Raw genomic sequence first — 21443 nt, forward strand, 5'->3', positions numbered from 1 at the left:
TTGGTATTTGATTATGAAAAAGAAGACATTTTTTTTTCTCATTATTTGCAGGAAGTTTAAGATAGAATTCTAGTCATTGGTGTGTCCACTTGGGTTACTAAGGACTGACACTCAATTGTGTGAATGTCTCCCTTTTACCAACTCTGGATAAGCACCTGCTTCTCATTTGAGAAAATAATATATTTTTTTCACTTTCCAGGCCTGTCCCTTCCAACTTGATGTCTACACAGAGGATTGTGATGATGCTGAGTTAGACGTTGTCCGAGTAGACAGCTACCCAACATACCCAGGAGATCTATCATTTGATGACATTATCAGCAAATCATTTATAAAACATGTAAGCTTACTTCCCTTGTTTAATTTTCATATACATAACACAACTGGCTTTGTCATTTGTTTGATATTTGCTTTGATTTGATACTTTTTAAAGTATCCTTTATTCAAAAGAGATTGAACCTTAAATGACTTTTAAAATAAGTAATGTTTAGTTCTATAAACTTAAGTTTAACAACCTCTTACCAATACTTAACAGAGAATTTAACTACAATGTTTATTTATTTCATTTTTATTAATGATTTTGATATATTATAAGATATTCTATTTTTTTTAAATTTTATTTTGGAAAATGAAAAATCATGAAGCGTTTTCTGACTTCAGTATGTTAAAGTAACTGAGAACTTTTAACTGTATTTATCTATATATATTATATATGACTTACTTTATTGTTATAGAAGTTTATTATAATTGTTTGTTTCAGGGTGAGATTTCAAGGGTTAAAGGAATGAAGGACCTTTGTATGTACACATACACAAATGATGGATGGGCAACATTGGTACTTGATAACAAGGTAAAATAAAGTTTTATGTTTAAATATACCAACATATTCATGTACCATTATTTATTTTCTGTATATTTTAGGATTTCAAGTAAACATGTAGAAATCTTTATATACATGTAGGGGGTCTCATTGGGGGGTTCCGATCCCGGATCCCGCTTACTGTTTTGTCAGATTCCCATATCCCGCTTACACTATGTACGTAAGCTTTTCTCATTTTTTCGTCATTTCCCTGGTCCCGCTAGACCTCATTTCCCGTTTTCACAACACAATAATTTGACTTTCACGTGTCACGCTTACCAAAAATCAGCAATCTGGCGTCATGCTTAGACCCCAATGAGATCAACCATGTACATACAACTTACAAGGTAAAGGGATAATATAGTTGATTTTACAGCCTATCTTTATAAATCTAAGATTAAAATACCAAAGTCAGTCTTAGAAATTCATCCATTACCTATAAATATACAACTTTTACAATTTTGATGGACATGTTCAAAAAAGTCATCAAACATTGTGTACAAAACTAATAAAAAAACTTTTATTTTTATTTTAAATGAATTTATAAATTTCAGTCTCACACCAGAGTACGAGTTGAACTAGATTGTAGTCGAAGTGAAAATGTAACCAGCAATCACGACAGTTTACAGCGAACACTTAGAGTGGACCCAGGTTCAACAGTTGTAAGTTTTCTACCATTAAATTAGAATTTATTTTTCAATTTACTTTAATACAACTTTTTGTGTTCACTAGCTATTTATGTTCATGACTTTCACAGGTAGAAAAATAACTTGAATATGAATTTTGGCAAACATGTAAAACTTAGATCTATTCTTATTTATCTGAATCATAAAATTAAACCACAGTGAAGTTAGTGGTCTTGACAGGGCTAAACAGAAAGTATTTCAAGGAAAATAAGTTGGATAATAATAATTTAATTAAATTAATAAAAAATTTGAGCTTCATTTAAAGTTTATAAGGCTAATTTTTAAAGAGTTAACTCCCTTTATATGTGTTCTGTATTCTTAATATGGAATTAAGCTTAATGTGAGAATGCTATACTGTGTGATTTGTTTTCCCAACCATAGCACATAAATCCCATTGTTCAATAATTTATAGCAGTTTTCTCAAGAAGGTAAAAGAAAGTGTCATGAAATGATTAATTGACTGGTGGTTGCTTAATGTCCAGTAGCAAATATTTCATGCATGTTCAGAAAGAGAACAAGTTAATAATATATACAAGTGGTAGGTCTTGTAATAGAGGGCATCTGGAAAGATGGTCTAGAAGTGGCATATGAAAAGTATGCAGTACTGAATAAGTTTTCCTTTTCTATTTATAGATTGCGTATCACCTGATGCCAGAAGATGACGATCGAGATTGGCAGGTTAAATGTACAGAGACAATACGTTGATAGCAGAAGATGTTTAGTAACATTTTAATATTTTCCGTCCTGTGATAATGTAGTTCAGTTTTGTATTTAAGAAATGTTGTTTATTGTAGAATGGTATAGAAAACAGGTGTAGAAATGAAATTTAGTACTTCGTATTATGAACGTAAAGAAAACAAAATTGTTTAGTCTAATTATTTACTGTAGAATGTGAAATAAATATCTCTATGAAAAGAGTTTTTTAACATTATAACATGTTATACAGATGGATTAAGACATATTGCTGTATTAGATTTTTATATTGCTTAAGCTTACGAGTACAATATATATTTTATGAGGTATAATATTCACCCGTATTCATGCAATAACCTTTTTATTGAACATGGACAAACTTAAAAAGTTTTTAAAAACATTGCTGTCTTTGATTTCTTCACTACTTTTAAAGTTTAATCGCAGTGGTGCAATATTATAAATTATTGAAAGCTAAATTGGGGTTACAATCTGCATGAAATATGTTGCTGTTATAGCATAAATTATTTTTCAGAGCAAGCATCTTTTTCAGCCCAATACTTTCAAACAAGATATTATTGATTGCATTTATTAATGCAATTATCAATTAGGGTCAAAAATTTATCAATGTTATAGCAGGATTTGCCATTTTTTTTTTATCAGCACTTAGAATGCAAGTTATGATTAATCTGATATTTCTTTTTTTTAGCATTTATTACAATGTTGCAAAAATGTCTGACAGAACAGACAGCACCAAAGTTTTTAGGCCATAATTAAAAAAAAAGAGCATTTTTAATGGCCAGTCAATAAAATTTCATATGTTAGATACATCAACCACTGCACTTCAATCCTCAATTACTGTCGTATCATGAAACAATAAACTTTTAAGGCTGGAGGAAATTATATAAATATCAAAGAACATGCATTCTCTCTGATTTCTAAATGTTTCAGTGTTTGTTTTTTATAGGTTGCATATGGTTTGTAAAAGATTTACATTATATTTATTACTCAAGCTTTTTGTATTCTTGAAATATGGAAAAGTTTCCCATAAAAATGTTGAACTTATTTTGTAGTTTGATTAGAGTAAATGTTGGAAAGTAGTTAAAGATCTTTCTATGATAATGACAGGAATGCTTATAAAAATGCTATTAATTGTAACATTTCTTGATAAAATTGAATAGGTATGTTCAAAATTTTCAGACAAAATGCAGCACTTTATCATTACATGCAGTTTTTAAGTATGCCTGCATATTACCATGAACAGATCTATTTTTAATAATATATTGAATCATGTAAACATTCCATTACTAATATTAGTGATCATAGAATAAATTATGATAATATTGCTTTGTTTATTATTTCATTAACAGCTGTTTAGAGTTACTTTCAGATAGAAGTGAAATAAAATGTTTACAAACAAAAAGGAAATAACAGATTCCTACAAATATAAATCAAATCAAAACATTTAAGAATGAATAATAGACAAAAAACCTAGAGGAATTTCCAAATTTAAGATTGAAGGTGTTGAGTTGCAATGTACCTAAACATTTTTTGCCAAAGTATAGTTACCGGCTTATGATGGACTTGTGTACAAGTTGAGGTGATCGGAATAAGGCAGTATACAAAACAAACCCATCATGTAAATTGAGGGCTAACCTCCTATATATTTTTTTTCATTTTACAGTGACTTGACTGTTAGTGTTGCTCTCCACCAATTGCAACACATTCAAAATTTTGACATGAAAGTCATGAAAGTGCAAGGTGATTAAATAAAACATACTTACAAACCTATAAGACTTTAACTCCACTTTAATGATGTTGTGACAAAATCAGTTTATCAGTTTGTATAGGTATATTATTGTCATTTCCATGCTGAAGGGGAACTATTTATTTTGAATTGCTATTAAATTGTCCAAACTAAGCTTTCATATAGTTTTTCTTTCTAAAAGTATTCTATATTTATAAGAATAAGACATTATGTGAATTAAAACATTTCATATTCAGTAAAATATGTTTAAAATTGCAATATATGTTTGTAGGAAGCTTCCATGGGGGAGATAATAACTTTTCTTTCAAAAAGTCTTTATTCAAAAGAATAATATTTTAGGTTATCTCCCCATGAAAACTTATCAATCACATACTGTTATTTCACACATATTTTACTGAATATATGATGTTTTATCTAAAATGATATCTGATTCTTATACATATAGAATACTTTTAGAAAGAAAAACTATATGAAAGCTTAGTTTGGACAATTTTATAGCAATTCAAAATAAACAGTTCCCCTTCAGCATGGAAATGACTATAATATAACTATACAAACTGATAAACTAATTTTGAATTTTGTCACAACATCATTAAAGTGGAGTTAAAGTCTTATAGGATTGTAAGTATATTTTATTTTTTCACCTTGCACTTTCACATTTTGACTGAACAATTTGTTCAATATTCTGACCAGTTGAACAATTGGGTTTAATAATACAAATTGCAATTTGGTCAAAATTTTGAATGAGTTGCAATTGGTGGATAGCAACACTAACAGTCAAGTCACTGTAAGATTGTTTCAATGAAAACAGTTGAATGTACCCCCATGCTTAAGATGTATGTTCCTATATTTTTATATTTTGTCCCTCCATACATCCCAAAATTAGTTTCTGGTATTGCTTCCACCAATGTGGACCGTGCAAGATTCTCATGGGTAATCAAGGTTGTTAAAAACAAAAACTTGTCCCCCCCCCAAAGTTGTGAAACTTGTACACAATCCTTATTGTATTAAAATACAGATCAAATTGGAACTAAGGTGGCATCACTTCTCTATGTAAGTCCCTTTATAACCTGATCTGCAATTTGGGGCATCATCAGTGTCCCATTCTCCATTTATTTTATTTTAGTGTTAGTATTTGACAATTAGGTAGATGACTTTTGTTTAATCCTCATGGTTTGTGTCAATTGAGGAATTTTATGTAGGTGGCAGATCTTTGATAGCCGGTTTAATTTATTTTCTGCTATTCATACTGAACAAGTAGGACATTAAATAGCAGTAATCTTTTGTTTATGTCTTTTCTGTGTCTGGTGACACATACTTATTTTTTTACTTTGAAATGTCTGTATCAAAATTTTTACCTTTTCTAACCTTGAGTCGTAGCATTTCATTGAACCAATCTTGTTGGTAGCATGAAAAGGTTAAATTGAACCCTAATTGCCAGTTCTTCATCACCTACTGGGTACTCCCTGTAAATTGATTTGGCATTTTAGCTCTTACACAAAATTCCTATTCACCCTTAAAATAAACTGGAAGCAAAGAAACAGTGCTTTTATTGTAGTTCTTTATCTTATGTCACAGCGAGGCCTTCAAAGTTATAAATATAAGAAGATGTGGTATGATCTCCAATGAAACTTCTCTCCAGAATAGACCAAATGACACAGAAGTTAGTACCTATTTGTATGGCCTTACAACAATGATTAAAACCCATAACTGCATAGTCAGCTATAAAAGGCCTCAGACTTACAAATTTATGTAACACATTTGAGCGAGAAAACTGCCTGATTTAGGTATAAATAAGGCAAATACTAGTACCATAGTTAGATGGATTGTATACAAACAATTATCTTACATCTGATGGTCCTAGACCTGAAACTTTCATGTTAATTTGAATCAACATCAGTAGAGCTGATGATCAACTTTATATAGAGGACCTAACAAATAATTGCATAATAAAGAAATCTTGCAGCACCCAAGATACAAAATTACAGAATCAGTTAGTGTTTTACATGGCCATTTAAACTTTTGCCAGCTGAAAATATACAAATGCTATTGTTTTCTGTGACTTATTAATTGAGCTAACTTTTTACAAAAGTGGCACCAACTCTTTCACAAGTACAATCTATCAAATATGGGACTTTTTAAAAGTGTCAACCTAAAAATTTCATTATGACTACATCTATGTTTATCCTTAGTGTATATAAACAGTAATAAGATGACAGGATTGATGTATCTTTAGTTTGTAGAACAATAGTGCACACGCTAAAATGTCTGGCCTTCTTTACTAATCATTGATTTTATATTGTGAGTCCTAAATATAAAGCTTTACTTCAACTAAATGTATCACATAAATTTAATATGATTCAAGAAAATGAGGTCAGGGTCATAACAACCAAACAAGAAATACATGTACACCATACAATCATTCATAAAATATTTCCATACACCAAATATAGTTAACCTATTGTATATAGTATTAGAAAAAAACACCAAAACTCAACCAAATGCTCCACAGGCCGCAGCTTTATATGACCGCAGATGTTGAACCCTGAACAGTTGGGGCAAGTATGGACACAATATTCAAGCTGGATTCAGCTCTAAATTTGGATTGTGATTAAATAGTTGACACAGCATAGGTTTCTGACACAGAATGAATTTGGTACAATGAACTAAAAAAAAATGTTTTGCCTTTGAGCAATTCACTATGCTGTTGAATATTAATCCTCTCAAAAAATTGTTTGAAGAAATTTTCTTTTTATATATGAAATTTCAAATGAGAAAAAATTGAACCCCCCCCCCCCCCCCAATTTTTTTTTTCACATCCCCATATCCTTTATTCCAAAACTGATCTCAATTCAAATTTCAAATGGAGTTTGCAACAATGATTACTCATTTAAATATATCATAAAATATTAAAATGTAAAAAATTGCTTGTTATCACTGAATGGTAAAGATTGTTTTAATTTATCAGTTGGTAGTAAAAGTGAATATACATTGTATATTGTATAAAACAATGATTTAAGTTGATTCAACTACCTATTCTGGACAAAGAAAGATACCTCCAATTTAAATTATTGCTATTGCACAATATTGTGCAATTAGATATTTCTCGCTATTGCGTAATACTGTGCGATTGAAAATACTTGCTATTACACAATACTGTGCAATTTAAGATTTCTTGCTATTGCGCAATACTGTGCAATTGATAAATTTTTTGCTATTGGACAATACTGTGCAATTGAAGATTTCTTGTTATTGCTGAGGACTGTGCAATTGAAAATTTCTTGCTATTGCACAATACTTAATATAATAATTTTAGATCCTGATTTGGACCAACTTGAAAACTGGGCCCATAATCAAAAATCTAAGTACATGTTTGGATTCAGCATATCAAAGAACCCCAAGAATTCAATTTTTGTTAAAATCAAACTAAGTTTAATTATGGACCCTTTGGACTTTAGTGTAGACCAATTTGAAAACAGGACCAAAATTTAAGAATCTACATACACAGTTAGATATGGCATATCAAAGAACCCCATTTATTCATTTTTTGATGAAATCAAACAAAAAGTTTAATTTTGGACCCTTTGGGCCCCTATTCCTAAACTGTTAGGACCAAAACTCCCAAAATCAATACCAACCTTCCTTTTATGGTCATAAACCTTGTGTTTAAATTTCATAGATTTCTATTTACTTATACTAAAGTTATGGTGCGAAAACCAAGAAATATGCTTATTTGGACCCTAATTCCTAAACTGTTAGTACCAAAACTCCCAAAATCAATACCAACCTTCCTTTTGTGGTCATAAACCTTGTGTTTAAATTTCACAGATTTCTATCTACTTATACTAAAGTTATGGTGCGAAAACCAAGAAAAATGCTTATTTGGACCCCTTTTTGGCCCCTTATTCCTAAACTGTTAGAACCAAAACTCCCAAAATCAATCCCAACCTTCCTTTTGTGGTCATTAACCTTGTGTAAAAATTTCATAGATTTCTATTTACTTCAACTACAGTTAATGTGCAAGAAACAAGAAAATGCTTATTTGGGCCCTTTTTGGCCCCTAATTCCTAAAATGTTGGAATAAAAACTCCAAAAATTAATCTCAACCTTCCTTTTGTGGTCATAAACCTTGTGTTTAAATTTCATATATTTCTATTCATTTTTACTTAAGTTAGAGTGCGAAAACTAAAAGTTTTCGAACGACGACGACGCCAACGAATATACGACGAAATTTTTTTTCAAATTTTGTGGTCGTATAAAAACTTTACTGTGACCACTGAACCATGTCAAAGGGGTCGAGAACATTGGCCATGTGTCAGACGGAAAGTTTGTAACATGAGGCATCTATATATACAAAGTATGAAGCATCATGGTCTTCCACTTACTAAAATATAAAGCTTTAGAAGTTAGTTAACAACATTTCCAGATCACTATCCCTATGTGGAGCTTTCTGCAACAAAAAGTTGCAGGCTTGACAAAAAAAATCTATTCTAATATTTACATTTTTATTGTCCGATAATCACAGAGATTTATACAATTCTTTCATTACATATTTTATATGTACACAAATGAATATAATAAATAACTTAAAATTATTTCTTATGATATCAACATCAGCATCTTTATATTAAAGTAATTAATTACACATATTAGATAAAATACTTAAGTTGTTCTATTTATTGTCAATATTGACAGTTAAAATCCTAGTCATTTTTTTGGGTAAATTTTTTTAATTAAATAAAAATCCATCTTAAAAAAAAAATTGATGTTTAAAAATATAATCTGCAAACTGCAAGTTAACTTTGAATAAAAAAACTCATTTTATATACCTAATGACTTTCATGAACTTTCTGCCAATTAAACACCTACTTTTTCCATTATATATGTAACTAATGAATTTTAATAAATATCTTGTAATATTCTTCTATGAACACATATTTTAAGACAAATACATTATAATTTCATGAACACATATATTGAGACAAATACACTCTTATTTCATGAACACATTTGGCTGTTTTCAAATTACAATGTTTATCAAACATTTGTCTTTTCTTTCAAAGCAAACAAAATGTCATCTTGACTGATGTTGAGTCGAACTCTCATTTGAAGGTCATGGCGGCCATGTTCTACTAATAGCAGTCGTATACTACCAAGTCTTGAACATATAGATGCTAGTTGTGAAGTTGTTGGTGGGGTTAAACCTACAAAATAAAATAAGGTTAGATCGAGCTGAAAGTTACCTATAAAAAAGAAAAAGCTCTGATTACAAATGTATACCCACAAGCAATCCACATCTGAGTTACTGCTTTGGAGTTTAAGAGTATTTATACATACAAGCAGGTTACCATCATCTTTTATGAAAGGAAATTCCCCTAAAAATCAATTCAATTTAAAAATAAATTAATAAGGAGGTGCACAATGCTATGAAAGTATCAAAAAAATCCAGTCTATAGTTTAGGTATTACAGTTTAAATGTCTGTATTTAGAAAAGCATTTTTGAAAAAGAACTCCAGTTTTACAATGATTTTTTTCTTAAAATTATATCCTGTTAAGGCAAGTTCATATGTGGTACACAGTGGTGTTCATCATATTTTCAACCTTTATATGTTCAATTAAAAGTTCAATACAACCCCTCCTTTTATTTGGGGTTTCCCTGAGATTTCAATTTGACCAAGCTATATCAATTTATTATAGTTTACCATAAATCATTTACCTTCAAATCTACATAGTGATATATGTTGTGTGTAAATTCTTGAAAATTCAGCTTCCTCTAACCCTGACCTTGTGAACTCGGCTACAATTGCTCTCAGGAACAGTTTCTCTTGGTTTGACAATCCTCTGATATGAAAAAAAGAAACAATTTTTAAAAGTTTTGGAACAAAACCAAAATTTCTTTAGGAAGAAAACAATTGTCATATTCTACTATGGCAATCAATTGAACACTTTTTACTTATAAACAGTAATGATAATATAACTAACTTTTCTTTGTCTGACAACAGAACCATCAGTGTTGACAAGAATATGTGAAACCTCAGACTTATTTATTAAAGAATGAAAAATTAATTTCAAATTTACTAATCAAATCGGATTCAAGTTTATTTCAAATTCACTAATACTTCATCTACTCAAATTGCAGATCAGAATTATCTCCCTATATCAAATTTAAATGTGTGTGAAATTTTCCATGAAATATTTGAAATTAAGTAGAAAGAGACTTTAAATAATGTTGCTAACACAAACATCGTTTGGTCTCTGTCTGGAAAACTGTACTATTGGTAATCATACAACATCTTCTTATCTTAATAGATTACAATAAAGTGATATATTCAATAATTTCTTAGTAACATGCAATAAAACGAACCTGATTGCAACAATTTTTGGAGAAGAGAACATTTCCTGAAGTGCAGCATCAACATGTGACATTCCAACTAAGATGTTGCTTTTCTTTGACGGAGACCTTTTTTCAGCTATCTCAGTAGATCTACGACAGATGTCCAGAGCTCTCCTAGCATCACCAGACACAGCAGCTACTTTCCTAGCAGCCAGCTGTATAGCATCTGAATCAAATGCTTTCAGCCCTTTCATTCTGGATACAACAATCTCCTGTAACTGTTTAAAAGTGTAGGGCTGGAATGTCATCCTTGTCAGTCCCTGAAACAGAATGAGCATCTTATGATGAGGACAGTTCATCTTTCAGTGGCAAATTAAATGCATATTCTGGAAGAACACATGTTAAAGTGCTATAAATATAAAACATACTCTAAAACATGAGATCTTCGTCAGTTAGAAATTCACTTTTTTCAGTAATAATTCAAATTTGATCTTCATTCACAACAAACATAACATAAGATATTAGAAAAGATTTTTGTATGTATATCTGATTCCAAAGGTCATTTATTTTTATATTTTCTTTTCTACATGTATTTTCTTGAGGTCTTAAGTGTGCTAATAATGTAAAATTATCCATGAAGCTAAGTCGAAATATTAAGACAAATTCAATAATTTTATTCAATACTGTCAATTCAGAAATTATTGTGATGATTTTTTTCAATGGGAAATGCGACAGTATCAGGTTCTTAATAATAAAAACTTCCATAATTTCAGTAGTGATTTTCCTTGACAAAACAGTTTGCATTTGAATTAATCAAATCATCATTTTTAGCATTGTCCTACTACATGATCTTAATTTCCCCAAAAAAAAACATACAATTCTACTGGCAACTCTTTTCATCATTATTCTCTCTGGTAAATCCATAGTATTGGCAACAGCTAGGACAACTAATCGAGCATGTCTCTGTGAGGGCCAGTCAAACAGATTATACATAACATCTTGTTTTCTTGTCCATAGCAAATCGAGCTGAAATATACAAGAAATAAAATTGTTGATTATAACTGCAGTATCTGATGTAAATGTCAGCTTTTTTCTAATATCGATTGATTCAATTGGTAAATGGAAGTGATGTCATTCTTGATGAAGTGGAATTTAAGACCTTTATATCAAAACTGTGCATGTGTAAATTATAACATGAGGTACATGACTATATCAGCAACTGAATAAAAACATTTAATTGCATTACCTTTTAACATTATAAAAGATGGTGCTGTACTTAACATCAAGTAAAACCATTATGCAAAATATAAATATGAAGTAACGTTGCACAATCATTATGTTTTGATGGGCTACTGTCTAATTTCTTTATCCCACATATCTTATTATACATAAAAGCATCAATTCATATATAAATTTTCCGAACAAACCTCATCAGCCAACATAACAATGGTTTCTTTTCTTGGTCCAGGTGTTGTAAACTTTTTGTTCAGTAAATCAGCAGCATGGTCAGGTGTAGCTTTCTGTCCAGTTAGTTGCTAGAAAAAAATTATTTAGCTGTCATGTCAGATCCAGGAAGTTGCTAGTATAATTTGTTGTATAATCTTATATTGCATACACAGTCAATGTATTGTACTTCAAAATGGTAATCCTTTCATTCCTTATAATCCTTTGGTAAATGTTCAATTTATCATTTCCATAATCATAATAATATACAATGTACTTGCTCAGTCTTTAGTTTTCTATGTTGCGTTTTGTGTACTGTTGTTTGTGGGTCTTTTATTCTCTTTATCAATCACTTTGTCAGTTTATTTTCAGATTGTGAGTTTGAATGTCCCTTTTGCATCTTTTAACTGTCTCTTTTACACTGCAAAATTCTACACATTAAAGATTCTGAAACATGGGCCAGCTGAAAGACGCCTCCAGGTGCGGGAATTTCTCGCTACATTGAAGACCTGTTGGTGACCTTCTGCTGTTGTTTTTTATTTGGTCGGGTTGATGTCTCTTTGACACATTCCCCATTTCCATTCTCAATTTTATTTTTATGCATTTAAAAAAAAATCAAACAAGAAAACTACATGATTTTACTGCATCAAAAACCATGAAATGACTCAGAAAATAACGAAATTATTAAGCAATGTACCTTAAGTATCTGCACATAAGCCTGTCTGGGCTCGGTTAATCTCATTCCATTTATAGATATGTACTTAAACTGGCTTAATTCACCATCTTCATATGCTTTATTAAGGGCCCTGATCACCTCATGGACTGTAGCAGTTTTACCTGTTCCAGGTACACCAGATATGTACATACACCTGTAAGATAATCATAAAAGATACTTATACACAACTATTTTTTTTTTTTTTAGAACATGATGATGATGAAAGTTTTAAACGACCTAGAATGGCTATAAAGTCCTCACAGTCAACCAAAGACCATTGTGTAGACTGGCTATACAGTCCTCACACAGTCAACCAAAGACCATAGTGACCAGTTTTTACACAGATTTTTCAGAAAATCCCACTAGACAAGTAATTTGTGTGTATCTATATTTTCTCAACTGTACAGAAAAAGTAGAATTGTCAATGCATGTGATCTATTATTATTGCAATATATTTTTTGGATGATTGGATTTCACAGAAGTTTATACAACTACAGACAACTATGACTAGTAGTTGTTTTATACAGATTTAAAAAAATATCACTACAGAAGTAATTTATATACACTGAAATTCTCCATGCATGTGATCTATTATTATTGCAAAATAGGTTTCATACACATTGTGTAGTAAAATCATCAATTAACCTTACCCTCCAGTTCCATCTAATATTTTACTCTCTACAAAACTGAAAATATCTTCAAATTCCTTTTCTCTACATGGCAATGAATCGGGTACTGCTGACACATGTAACCTGTAAAACATATTTTCAATACATTTTTTTTTCTTTCAGAAAACAAAATTTACTTTTATTTGAATTACCTTAATTACATTGAATTTGAATAAGAGTTTCCTTGTTGGGTTTATGCACTCAGCCTCCTATAGGATTTAGTACACATGTTTCCAAAACCTTTAGCTAAACAGTAAGTGTAGGTATATCTTAAAACATTTTTCAATGTTAGAACAAGATTAAAGTCAAACCTTTGTATCATTGTTACATTGTTCCTGGAAGATTTTTTTGTTTTAAGCAGATGTCATATTTAACGTCATTTGAAACGAGTGAGTGGTGAAAAATAATGTTTGTCCAATTCTTGAACCAATGCATGTATACATCATAAACTTAGTCCTCTGTGCACGATTTTATCATTATTTTCACAAATATATCATATAATCGTCAATTTTTTTCTCTCTTTTTGTTATGATTTAACAAATATGGCTGCTCATTAAATGACGTGTTTAGAAGCCAAGTTTTACAGATTGTCACCTTATAGTAAACAAATCACAAAAAGCATGGGTATTGAGCATGTGTTTAACATGTATAATCAGATATTTGTTTATTTCAATGACAGATCCATGCGTATTGTCGTCACCGGATTTTTACAAGGAGGGTTACGCTTGGGTCACTATGCATACGGAAAATATGACGGCGAATTGCTTCCTGGAAGCAAGCAATTAAAAATAAGTTAACTTCTTCTATATGTGGACAAATTAAAGAATTTTCCTCAGAAAAAAGTATATGTACATAAGTTGAATAATGAAAACTATCCATTTAGTTATAAAAAAAACATATGCATATTTTTTTGAATTTGAGGTTTCTTATGACTTTAATGTTCACAATATATTAAAACACTTTTAGAAACAAAAGTTCATTTCAGCCTGTACATAAATAATTGATCTATGATGTTATACTTTTTAAATATTGTTTATATTATTCTACAAAAGATCAGCATTTGCTTGAAATTCCATGTTGGTATCATTTGAAATATAAGTCAATGTGTGTTAAGCAGGCAAAAATCAATGAATCAATAGAAATACAAGAAGTAATTTTTAATCTTGATCAGTAAAGACTTAAGTTAGTAGGTATACCTAGCTCTTGCCTCCTCCAATACACTTGTCGGTGACATCAATGGCCGAGATCTGCCAGGGATATGTGGTGTTACTTCACTTGCAGTAGATCTACGATTCTGTTAAAAACATAATATATTAATAAGATTTGGTTGAAATTCATATCAAATTCTCATCCTTTGAATTTTATTTCATTTTTGAATTTACTGTGCATGCACCAACAAATTTACTGTGAGATATTAATCAATTTCTTAATATTTACACTTTATATTTACCTACTTCACAAAGATTAGAAGTAAACAGTAAACAAGTTTTTATTGATGACCTGTCTATAATAGATACAAATGCAGTCAGCACAAAATATTTCTGAAAATTACTTTGTTTGCCTGAAAAACCAAATCAATCTATTTCTAGCGGCACAAACATTCAATACCATCCTGTCCAATTTATTTTATGAAATAGCATCCATGTTAAAAATGTACATGTAAAATCAGTGTTGCAATGTGTACAACTGGAAGTAAAAATTATAACATTTGCAATAGGAACAAGTAATTTTGATACTTGAAAAATTAGTAAATATCCGACAAATATTATTTTGCATATAGATCTATGTTCAATAATGTGTCATTATGTAAAATTCAAGCAAACAAAAGTATGTATATTTATATATAGTAAAACTAAATACTTATAAAAGTTAACTGTGTCTTGTTAGCAAATACTCACTGGTGTTGATTTACTCTTTGATTTCTTCTTACTACTCCGTTGTTTGAGACTAGCATGGCTATCAGAGCCACTATCACTATAGCTATCAGGCCTTGATTTACTTCTTGCATTCTTCTTATTACTTCCTTGTTGTTTGAGACTAGCAAGACTATCATTGTCACTATCACTTTCATTTTCTATTACAAATACGTCATTAGAATCATTCAAACCAAAGTCCACTTTTCCTGTAGCCTCATTATAATCTATCTTCCTGAAAAAAGCCATAAATAAAAATTAAATTATTTTTCCCTGTGATGTTTACCCCTATTAAATCATTATGAGATGCAATTTTTACCAAAATAGGTATATTTCAAAAACAAACAATTGATTGAAAAGTCAGAGAATGATGAGGTAAATGCATTTTTTTTTTTTTTACTGAATTGGACTAGTTCTTAAATCAATGAACCCCTGAAAAGTGTTCTTTATTAAACTTTATTCTTCAGGACAAGTAACTTGCAGACAAATATGTAGAACAAGAGCAGCCAAAATTACTCAAAATATAGAATTTTACAAAACAAACAAATGTATCTTAAGTAAAAATACCTTCTTTGTCGTAAACTCCTGTTTTGTTTTGGTGTGATATTCTTTATAAATGTTTCTCCCAGACTTCTTCTAGTTGTAACAGGCCTGTCTACACTTTCAGGAGTCTGATTACGGAATGAGATATATTGATCTTGAACTTTTCTCAATACTACTGTTGGCACAACCTTCTGTTTTTGTATTTTACTAACAGTCTTTGCTTTTGAATCTGCACTGGCAAATGAAACCGATCGTCTTTTTGGTTCAGTCTGACATTTCTTCGATGACAATGAACTTTCTCCTGAAGATGAACTTAGTTTTCTTTTAGGTGTTTTCAAAATTGCTGGACTTGATTTAGTAATTGGTTTAACAATCAAATTCTCATTTGAAGTCGAATTTTCATTTTGAATGTTACTATTAATCGAAAGTCGTGAGGATTTCCTTCGAGCACTAGATGAACTACTGGCATGACTGGTTGTACTACTAGTATCTGATATAAGTGACACTGTATCAAAAGCATCATCATCCATGAGAAATCTTGTGACATCCTCTCCCTTGAAACATGCATATTTATTTCCATAAGCTTTTGGGCTAATTAGTTCTGAAATAAATAATTTCAAATTAAGATCGTGACAAATTGTCATGCATATTTATTTCCATAAGCTTTTGGACTAACAAGTTCTGAAACAAATAATTTCAAATTAAGAGCTTGAGAGCTTGACAAATTGTAATAACATTTGTTTGTTGATGAAAACAGTATTACTTTTGTTTTAATTGTGTCAGACTGTTGGAACTCAACATTTTAATTGACATACCTTATTTGAGATCCTTCCCACTTTTTGTTGAATTACCAGACAGTATATTCATTCTCTCTTCTTTATTGTTCTTTAAATTGTTAACTGTCTTTTAGTCATTTTTCTGTCATGACATTATCAGTGTGTAATATCATTTTGCAAGTTTAATTATCCTTACGATATCTTTTATTTCTGTCTTAAAAAAGCACACTGTAAACAGATTTTTTTTACCCAACCATGTTCAAGAAGGGCAAGAAGGACTTTTTTACCCAACCATGTTCAAGAAGGTTAGTTGATACATCTTAGTCTGCTAGTCGTGAAAGCATATCATATTTATATATACTTACTTTTTTCTACTTCTTTAACTGTAACAGACTGCAAAGGTTTTACTGGAGATGAGGATCTTTTATGTTCATTGTCATGAATGTTTATATTATTTAAACTTCTCCTTGAAAATGCTTTAACTATATTGTCACCTCCATTAATATGTGCAGGCATAGATTGTCTCCTTATCCTGCTATTGTCTTTTTCAGTTTTCTTTGGTTGTTTTAGAGGAATAAAATATTTTCCATTATATGATCTTGTTACATAAAATTTCATTTGTTCATTCTTTTTCTGACGACTGCTCACAGTTTTCATTTCCTCCACAGCTTTTGTTTCTATCTGCAATAATAAAAAAACTACATCTAACACAGTACTTTTTTATGCTTTCCCTGAACAACTTTTAATGTCCTATGTAAATTAAAGAATAAATCTAATTAGTTATACCTTAGTCAGGAACCTGATGTTCAGTGGTTAATGTAGTGAATGGTTTTACACTAGTCAATTTTGGGGCCTTAATAGATTGCTGTTTGGTGTGAGCAACGGCTCTGTGTTAAAGACCATACTTTGACCTAACATGGTTCTTCAATTACAAATTGTGACTTAGATAGAGAGTTGTCTCATTGGCACTCATACCACATCTTCATATTTCTTCATGTGATATAGTCCCTTGTTCATTAATAACTTAAGCATACTTGCCTGACATTTTCCTAATATAGTTTCCGGATCAATCTCCTCTGGGATATTGGTTAAGTTCTTAAAAACTTCAAATTGATGAGCTTCAATTGTCGCTAGATGTGAATCAGGTAACTCTTCCCGTCTCCAGTACCAAGTAACCACTGCAACAATATCCTTCTTCTTTGACTTAGACTTGTATTCTGAAATATTTAGCAATTAATATAACACGCCTCAATGTTTATGTAGGGATTCATTTAAAAATTCTTCACTTGACCAGTAAATGTTCAGCAAGGTAATCTAGTAACCTTTTAGCATGTTTCAAATGAGTAAATGTTGATGAGTAAGACTTTGCATAAGGACATATCATTTGTCACTGCAATTCATTCTTCCAAATACCTGCCTTCCAGTTCAGGACTCTATAGGCAAATAAATTTAAAAAGATTCAGTTATGTATATAATACATGACATCTTATTTCTGAAAATAACAAATTGCTGAATAAATTCATCCCTGCAGTATTCTAAGTTATAAATTCAACTGATTATTTGCAATTAAATCAGTATGCCTATTAATTAATAGGCCCTTAAATCAGTTGTCAAGTTCATCAGTAGGCCATCATATTTGTTCCTGCTCCTCAATAGACCTTCAAATTTGTGTTTATATTTATCAAAAGGCCATTTAATCAGTGTTCATAATATCAATACATTACTTCATATTCCTACCCTTTTCAATGACATCTTTAATTTGTGCTGTAAAAGCAGTGTCTTTAGACTCCAAGTTTTCATTTCCATTTTCATCATTTGCAATCAAAACAAAATCCCCCACTATGTACTGCTCATCATCTAGAGTAAATGATCTGTAAATATATACAACATAAAATCTCACAAATCTGATAGACAAAATTGGTTTGGACCACCAAAACATTCAGATTCAGATACAGGATTTTGAAAAAGGGTGGTCCCCTAAACAAGCCAATATCAACTAAAGCTGTCCTAAATTATTTTGATTATACATTAATCTAAAAGTCTGCCACTATTTTTTTTAAAAATATCCTTAACAAGACTTTTCAATAGAAAACTTTTTCATGAACTAATTTTGGAATTGAAATCTCTCATATACTGAAACACTAGGACCAATCTATACTATTAAACGAGAAGACCTCATTTTGGGTGTCGCTTCTCTTCTTTCCACAATAAATTGATCAACACGCCTCTGTGTCCTATAGGTACAGTGCATAGTGCCATTTGTCATCCATTCATATGATTATTCAGATTGAGATATTTTTAGAGAAAAACGAGAAAAAAGGCATCCGGATATTGTCCCGTCATTGGACGAAATTTTAAGTCAGATTAGACTTCCGGTTTGCGTTTTTCTGTATACTTTGAACATATATATATACAAAGAATAAAGTGTATTTTCATAATTCTATCAGCTATCATTTTCAAGTTTACTATCCACGGCAGTCACAGAGTTTATTAAATAGAGAGGGTCTGTATGCTATATCAATGACCAGTATGGATCGATTAGTAAACATAGAATTGAAAGTAAACACACTATATTTATATAGAAATGAATGTTCATAATAAACAGATAAGCGCTAAAAATATTCTTGTGAACTTTTGATACCTTTTCTGAAATTCTCCAGTCATTAAATCTTCTGCCAATAATAATTACCCCCCTGTAAATTTGTACAACCAGAATACATTAAGTCAAAGATTGAAGGCAGCAGAAAAATATTAGTCAATAATCTAATAAAATTCCAATAGGCTACATGTATATGTATTTCTAAAATCATGTCTTTCCCTTAAAAATATTCATTTTAGCACACCCTTCTCGGCCTTCTGACATCATTTACCAGATAGAAGTTGTGCCTGTATTGCTGCAATTATATCAACATGATCAAAGTTCTGGAAATATAAAATCTCAATACACTTGCAACCAAAATGAGGGTAACCATCCAAGACCAAATAAAATAGTATGTGATCAGTGATATTGTTGTCTTTTTTCAAAACTACCTCTACCCTTTTTTTTGGGGAAAAATGCATCAGTTTATTTGGAAATTGGGAAATTTTTAATAAGAATTAATAGTACTTTTAAAAAGTTGAATTTTGAGCTTTATATAATTGATAAGTCAAGTCATAACAGTTCATGATTTTAATTTTTAATGTTCAAAGCTCCATTTTCCTGTCCTTCAACCCCTTGAACATATCAACAAGCTCAGTTTCCACAGAAGATTGGTGACACACACTTTCTGCATGGGATTCAAGCTGCCTTGTTGGATGGGTACCTTAGATAACTCCTTTGAAGACAAAGGCCCTTGAAGATGATGATGACAGTGCAAACAGCTCACAAATTTTACACATAACACCATTTTTGGAATGAGAGAAGTAAAGCCAGGTATATTTGTGCTCATATTTTTGAGATGAAAATTTTCTTTGATCAATCTTTACAGTATCAACAGGACTTTCACAGATGCTGCAAGGAGCTGTTGAAGTCTCAGAAAGAGCTGTTGGTGCAGAAACTTTCTCAATTGTAGACTGATCATTAACATTGTCAACATTGCCATGATAACTGAGTCTGTCATTTGTTTCATTAGTTTTACAAACTTCTTTAATAATATATTCAATAGCTTTAGCAACTTCCGATTTTATTTCAGATGATTCATCAGCGACTTTATTAACTTTATTAATTTTTTTTAACACATCTCCAATCTTCTGTAAACCTTTGCTGTCTTTTTTACTGAGTTTTTTGACGTAATATTTTGAATTGTGAGACATCCTTAACCAGAAAGGAACATTTGAGGGCAGGGAAAGAAACGATACAATTTTAACCGGAAAGGAACATTTGTGGGAGGGGAAAGAAACGAATAGAATGACGGTACATACACATGTTTTACACAAATCATTTTACAAGCACCCCAATGATCAGAATCAGAATCCTTGATCTCAAAAACGCTTTGATCATATCAAAATAATAACATGAATACGAAATTTACACATCCATGACATCATAATTACAAATGCAATCACTGTTTGGGAAAACGTACACCTAATTGGGAAGAATTTCAAGCCATTTTTTTTTGTAATTGGGAATTTTCTCTAGGGGAAAAGGCCTAATATCGGCTGTAATTTGAGGCTAACAATATCACTGGTGATGTTCCAGTTACATCTGTAAAAAAGTTAGGGTATGTAGGTAGGATGTTTTTTTATAATTTAAGTCTTTTTTTATACATTGAGTCTATGGGAGGTAACTGGAACCACACAATTTTTTTTATTTGGCGGAATTAAGATTTTAATTTCAAGAATATTTTGTGCGGTAAAACAAACTTTTTTTCAAAATAATTCGCTCAACATGTGTTGGAAGTAACCATTACTACATTTACATCATGAGACAGATTCAATTACCTACCATATCTGGAAACAAGCTTATTGTACTTATTAAGATTGCTTGAAGTATTATTTCAAACAATTGAAGTGGCTAAATAGACATAAAAGTACAATTTAACATAGGCTTCACAATAAAAAGCCATGATTTTAATCATTTAGTAAAACAGCCAGTGGCAGTGGGTCTCATTGGGGTCTAAGCCTGACGCAGGATTGCCGATTTTTTTGTGACACATGAAAGTCAAATTATTGTGCCGTGAAAACGGGAAATAAGGTCTTGCGGGACCCAGGAAAATGACAAAAAATTAGAATTGCTTACATACATAGTTTAAGTGGGATACGGGAATCTGACAAAACAGTAAGCAGGATCCAGGATTGGAACCCCCCCATGAGACCCTGTCGCAGGATCCAGGATCGGAACCCCCCAATGAGACCCTGTCGCAGATCCAGAACTTTTTGTAAGGGGGGCCCGCTCCAGCCATTACCTGTATAATCAACCAAAATTTTCCCATGAAAGGGGGAGTGACTGCCATCCCTCAGATGGATCCACCTATGACAGCATATCAGCAATATGATTATTTTTTCTCCCTCTTTGTTTTATTGCCATATTGGTCAGATATTAATAGCACGACTGTTGGACGGAATGCCAGACA

The 21443-nt window shown here is 31.0% G+C and overlaps 2 protein-coding genes across 14 annotated transcripts in view; one reads left to right on the forward strand and one right to left on the reverse strand.

Annotated features, from left to right (window-relative positions):
- Nucleotides 1-3578, forward strand: part of LOC134700375 (EF-hand calcium-binding domain-containing protein 7-like) — a 29762-nt gene extending 26184 nt beyond the window's left edge. For all 13 annotated transcript variants that reach the window (XM_063561729.1, XM_063561728.1, XM_063561732.1 and 10 more), the window contains 4 exons: nt 200-337; nt 758-847; nt 1411-1518; nt 2176-3578. In XM_063561729.1, coding sequence (XP_063417799.1) covers nt 200-337; nt 758-847; nt 1411-1518; nt 2176-2247 — 408 coding nt within the window. In that variant the 3' untranslated portion in view covers nt 2248-3578. The remainder of the gene's footprint in view (nt 1-199; nt 338-757; nt 848-1410; nt 1519-2175) is intronic.
- Nucleotides 3579-8624: 5046 nt separating this feature from the next.
- Nucleotides 8625-21443, reverse strand: part of LOC134700419 (uncharacterized) — a 71208-nt gene continuing 58389 nt past the window's right edge. The window contains exons 34-46 of the mRNA XM_063561814.1: nt 18130-18263; nt 17431-17609; nt 16758-17073; nt 15641-16217; nt 15059-15308; nt 14357-14454; nt 13143-13244; nt 12475-12646; nt 11762-11869; nt 11211-11360; nt 10365-10654; nt 9717-9841; nt 8625-9204 (exon numbers count right to left, since the gene is read on the reverse strand). Coding sequence (XP_063417884.1) covers nt 9038-9204; nt 9717-9841; nt 10365-10654; nt 11211-11360; nt 11762-11869; nt 12475-12646; nt 13143-13244; nt 14357-14454; nt 15059-15308; nt 15641-16217; nt 16758-17073; nt 17431-17609; nt 18130-18263 — 2668 coding nt within the window. The 3' untranslated portion in view covers nt 8625-9037. The remainder of the gene's footprint in view (nt 9205-9716; nt 9842-10364; nt 10655-11210; nt 11361-11761; nt 11870-12474; nt 12647-13142; nt 13245-14356; nt 14455-15058; nt 15309-15640; nt 16218-16757; nt 17074-17430; nt 17610-18129; nt 18264-21443) is intronic.

The sequence above is a fragment of the Mytilus trossulus genome, unplaced genomic scaffold, assembly GCF_036588685.1.
Source record: "Mytilus trossulus isolate FHL-02 unplaced genomic scaffold, PNRI_Mtr1.1.1.hap1 h1tg000138l__unscaffolded, whole genome shotgun sequence".
Taxonomy (NCBI): Eukaryota; Metazoa; Mollusca; class Bivalvia; order Mytilida; family Mytilidae; genus Mytilus; species Mytilus trossulus.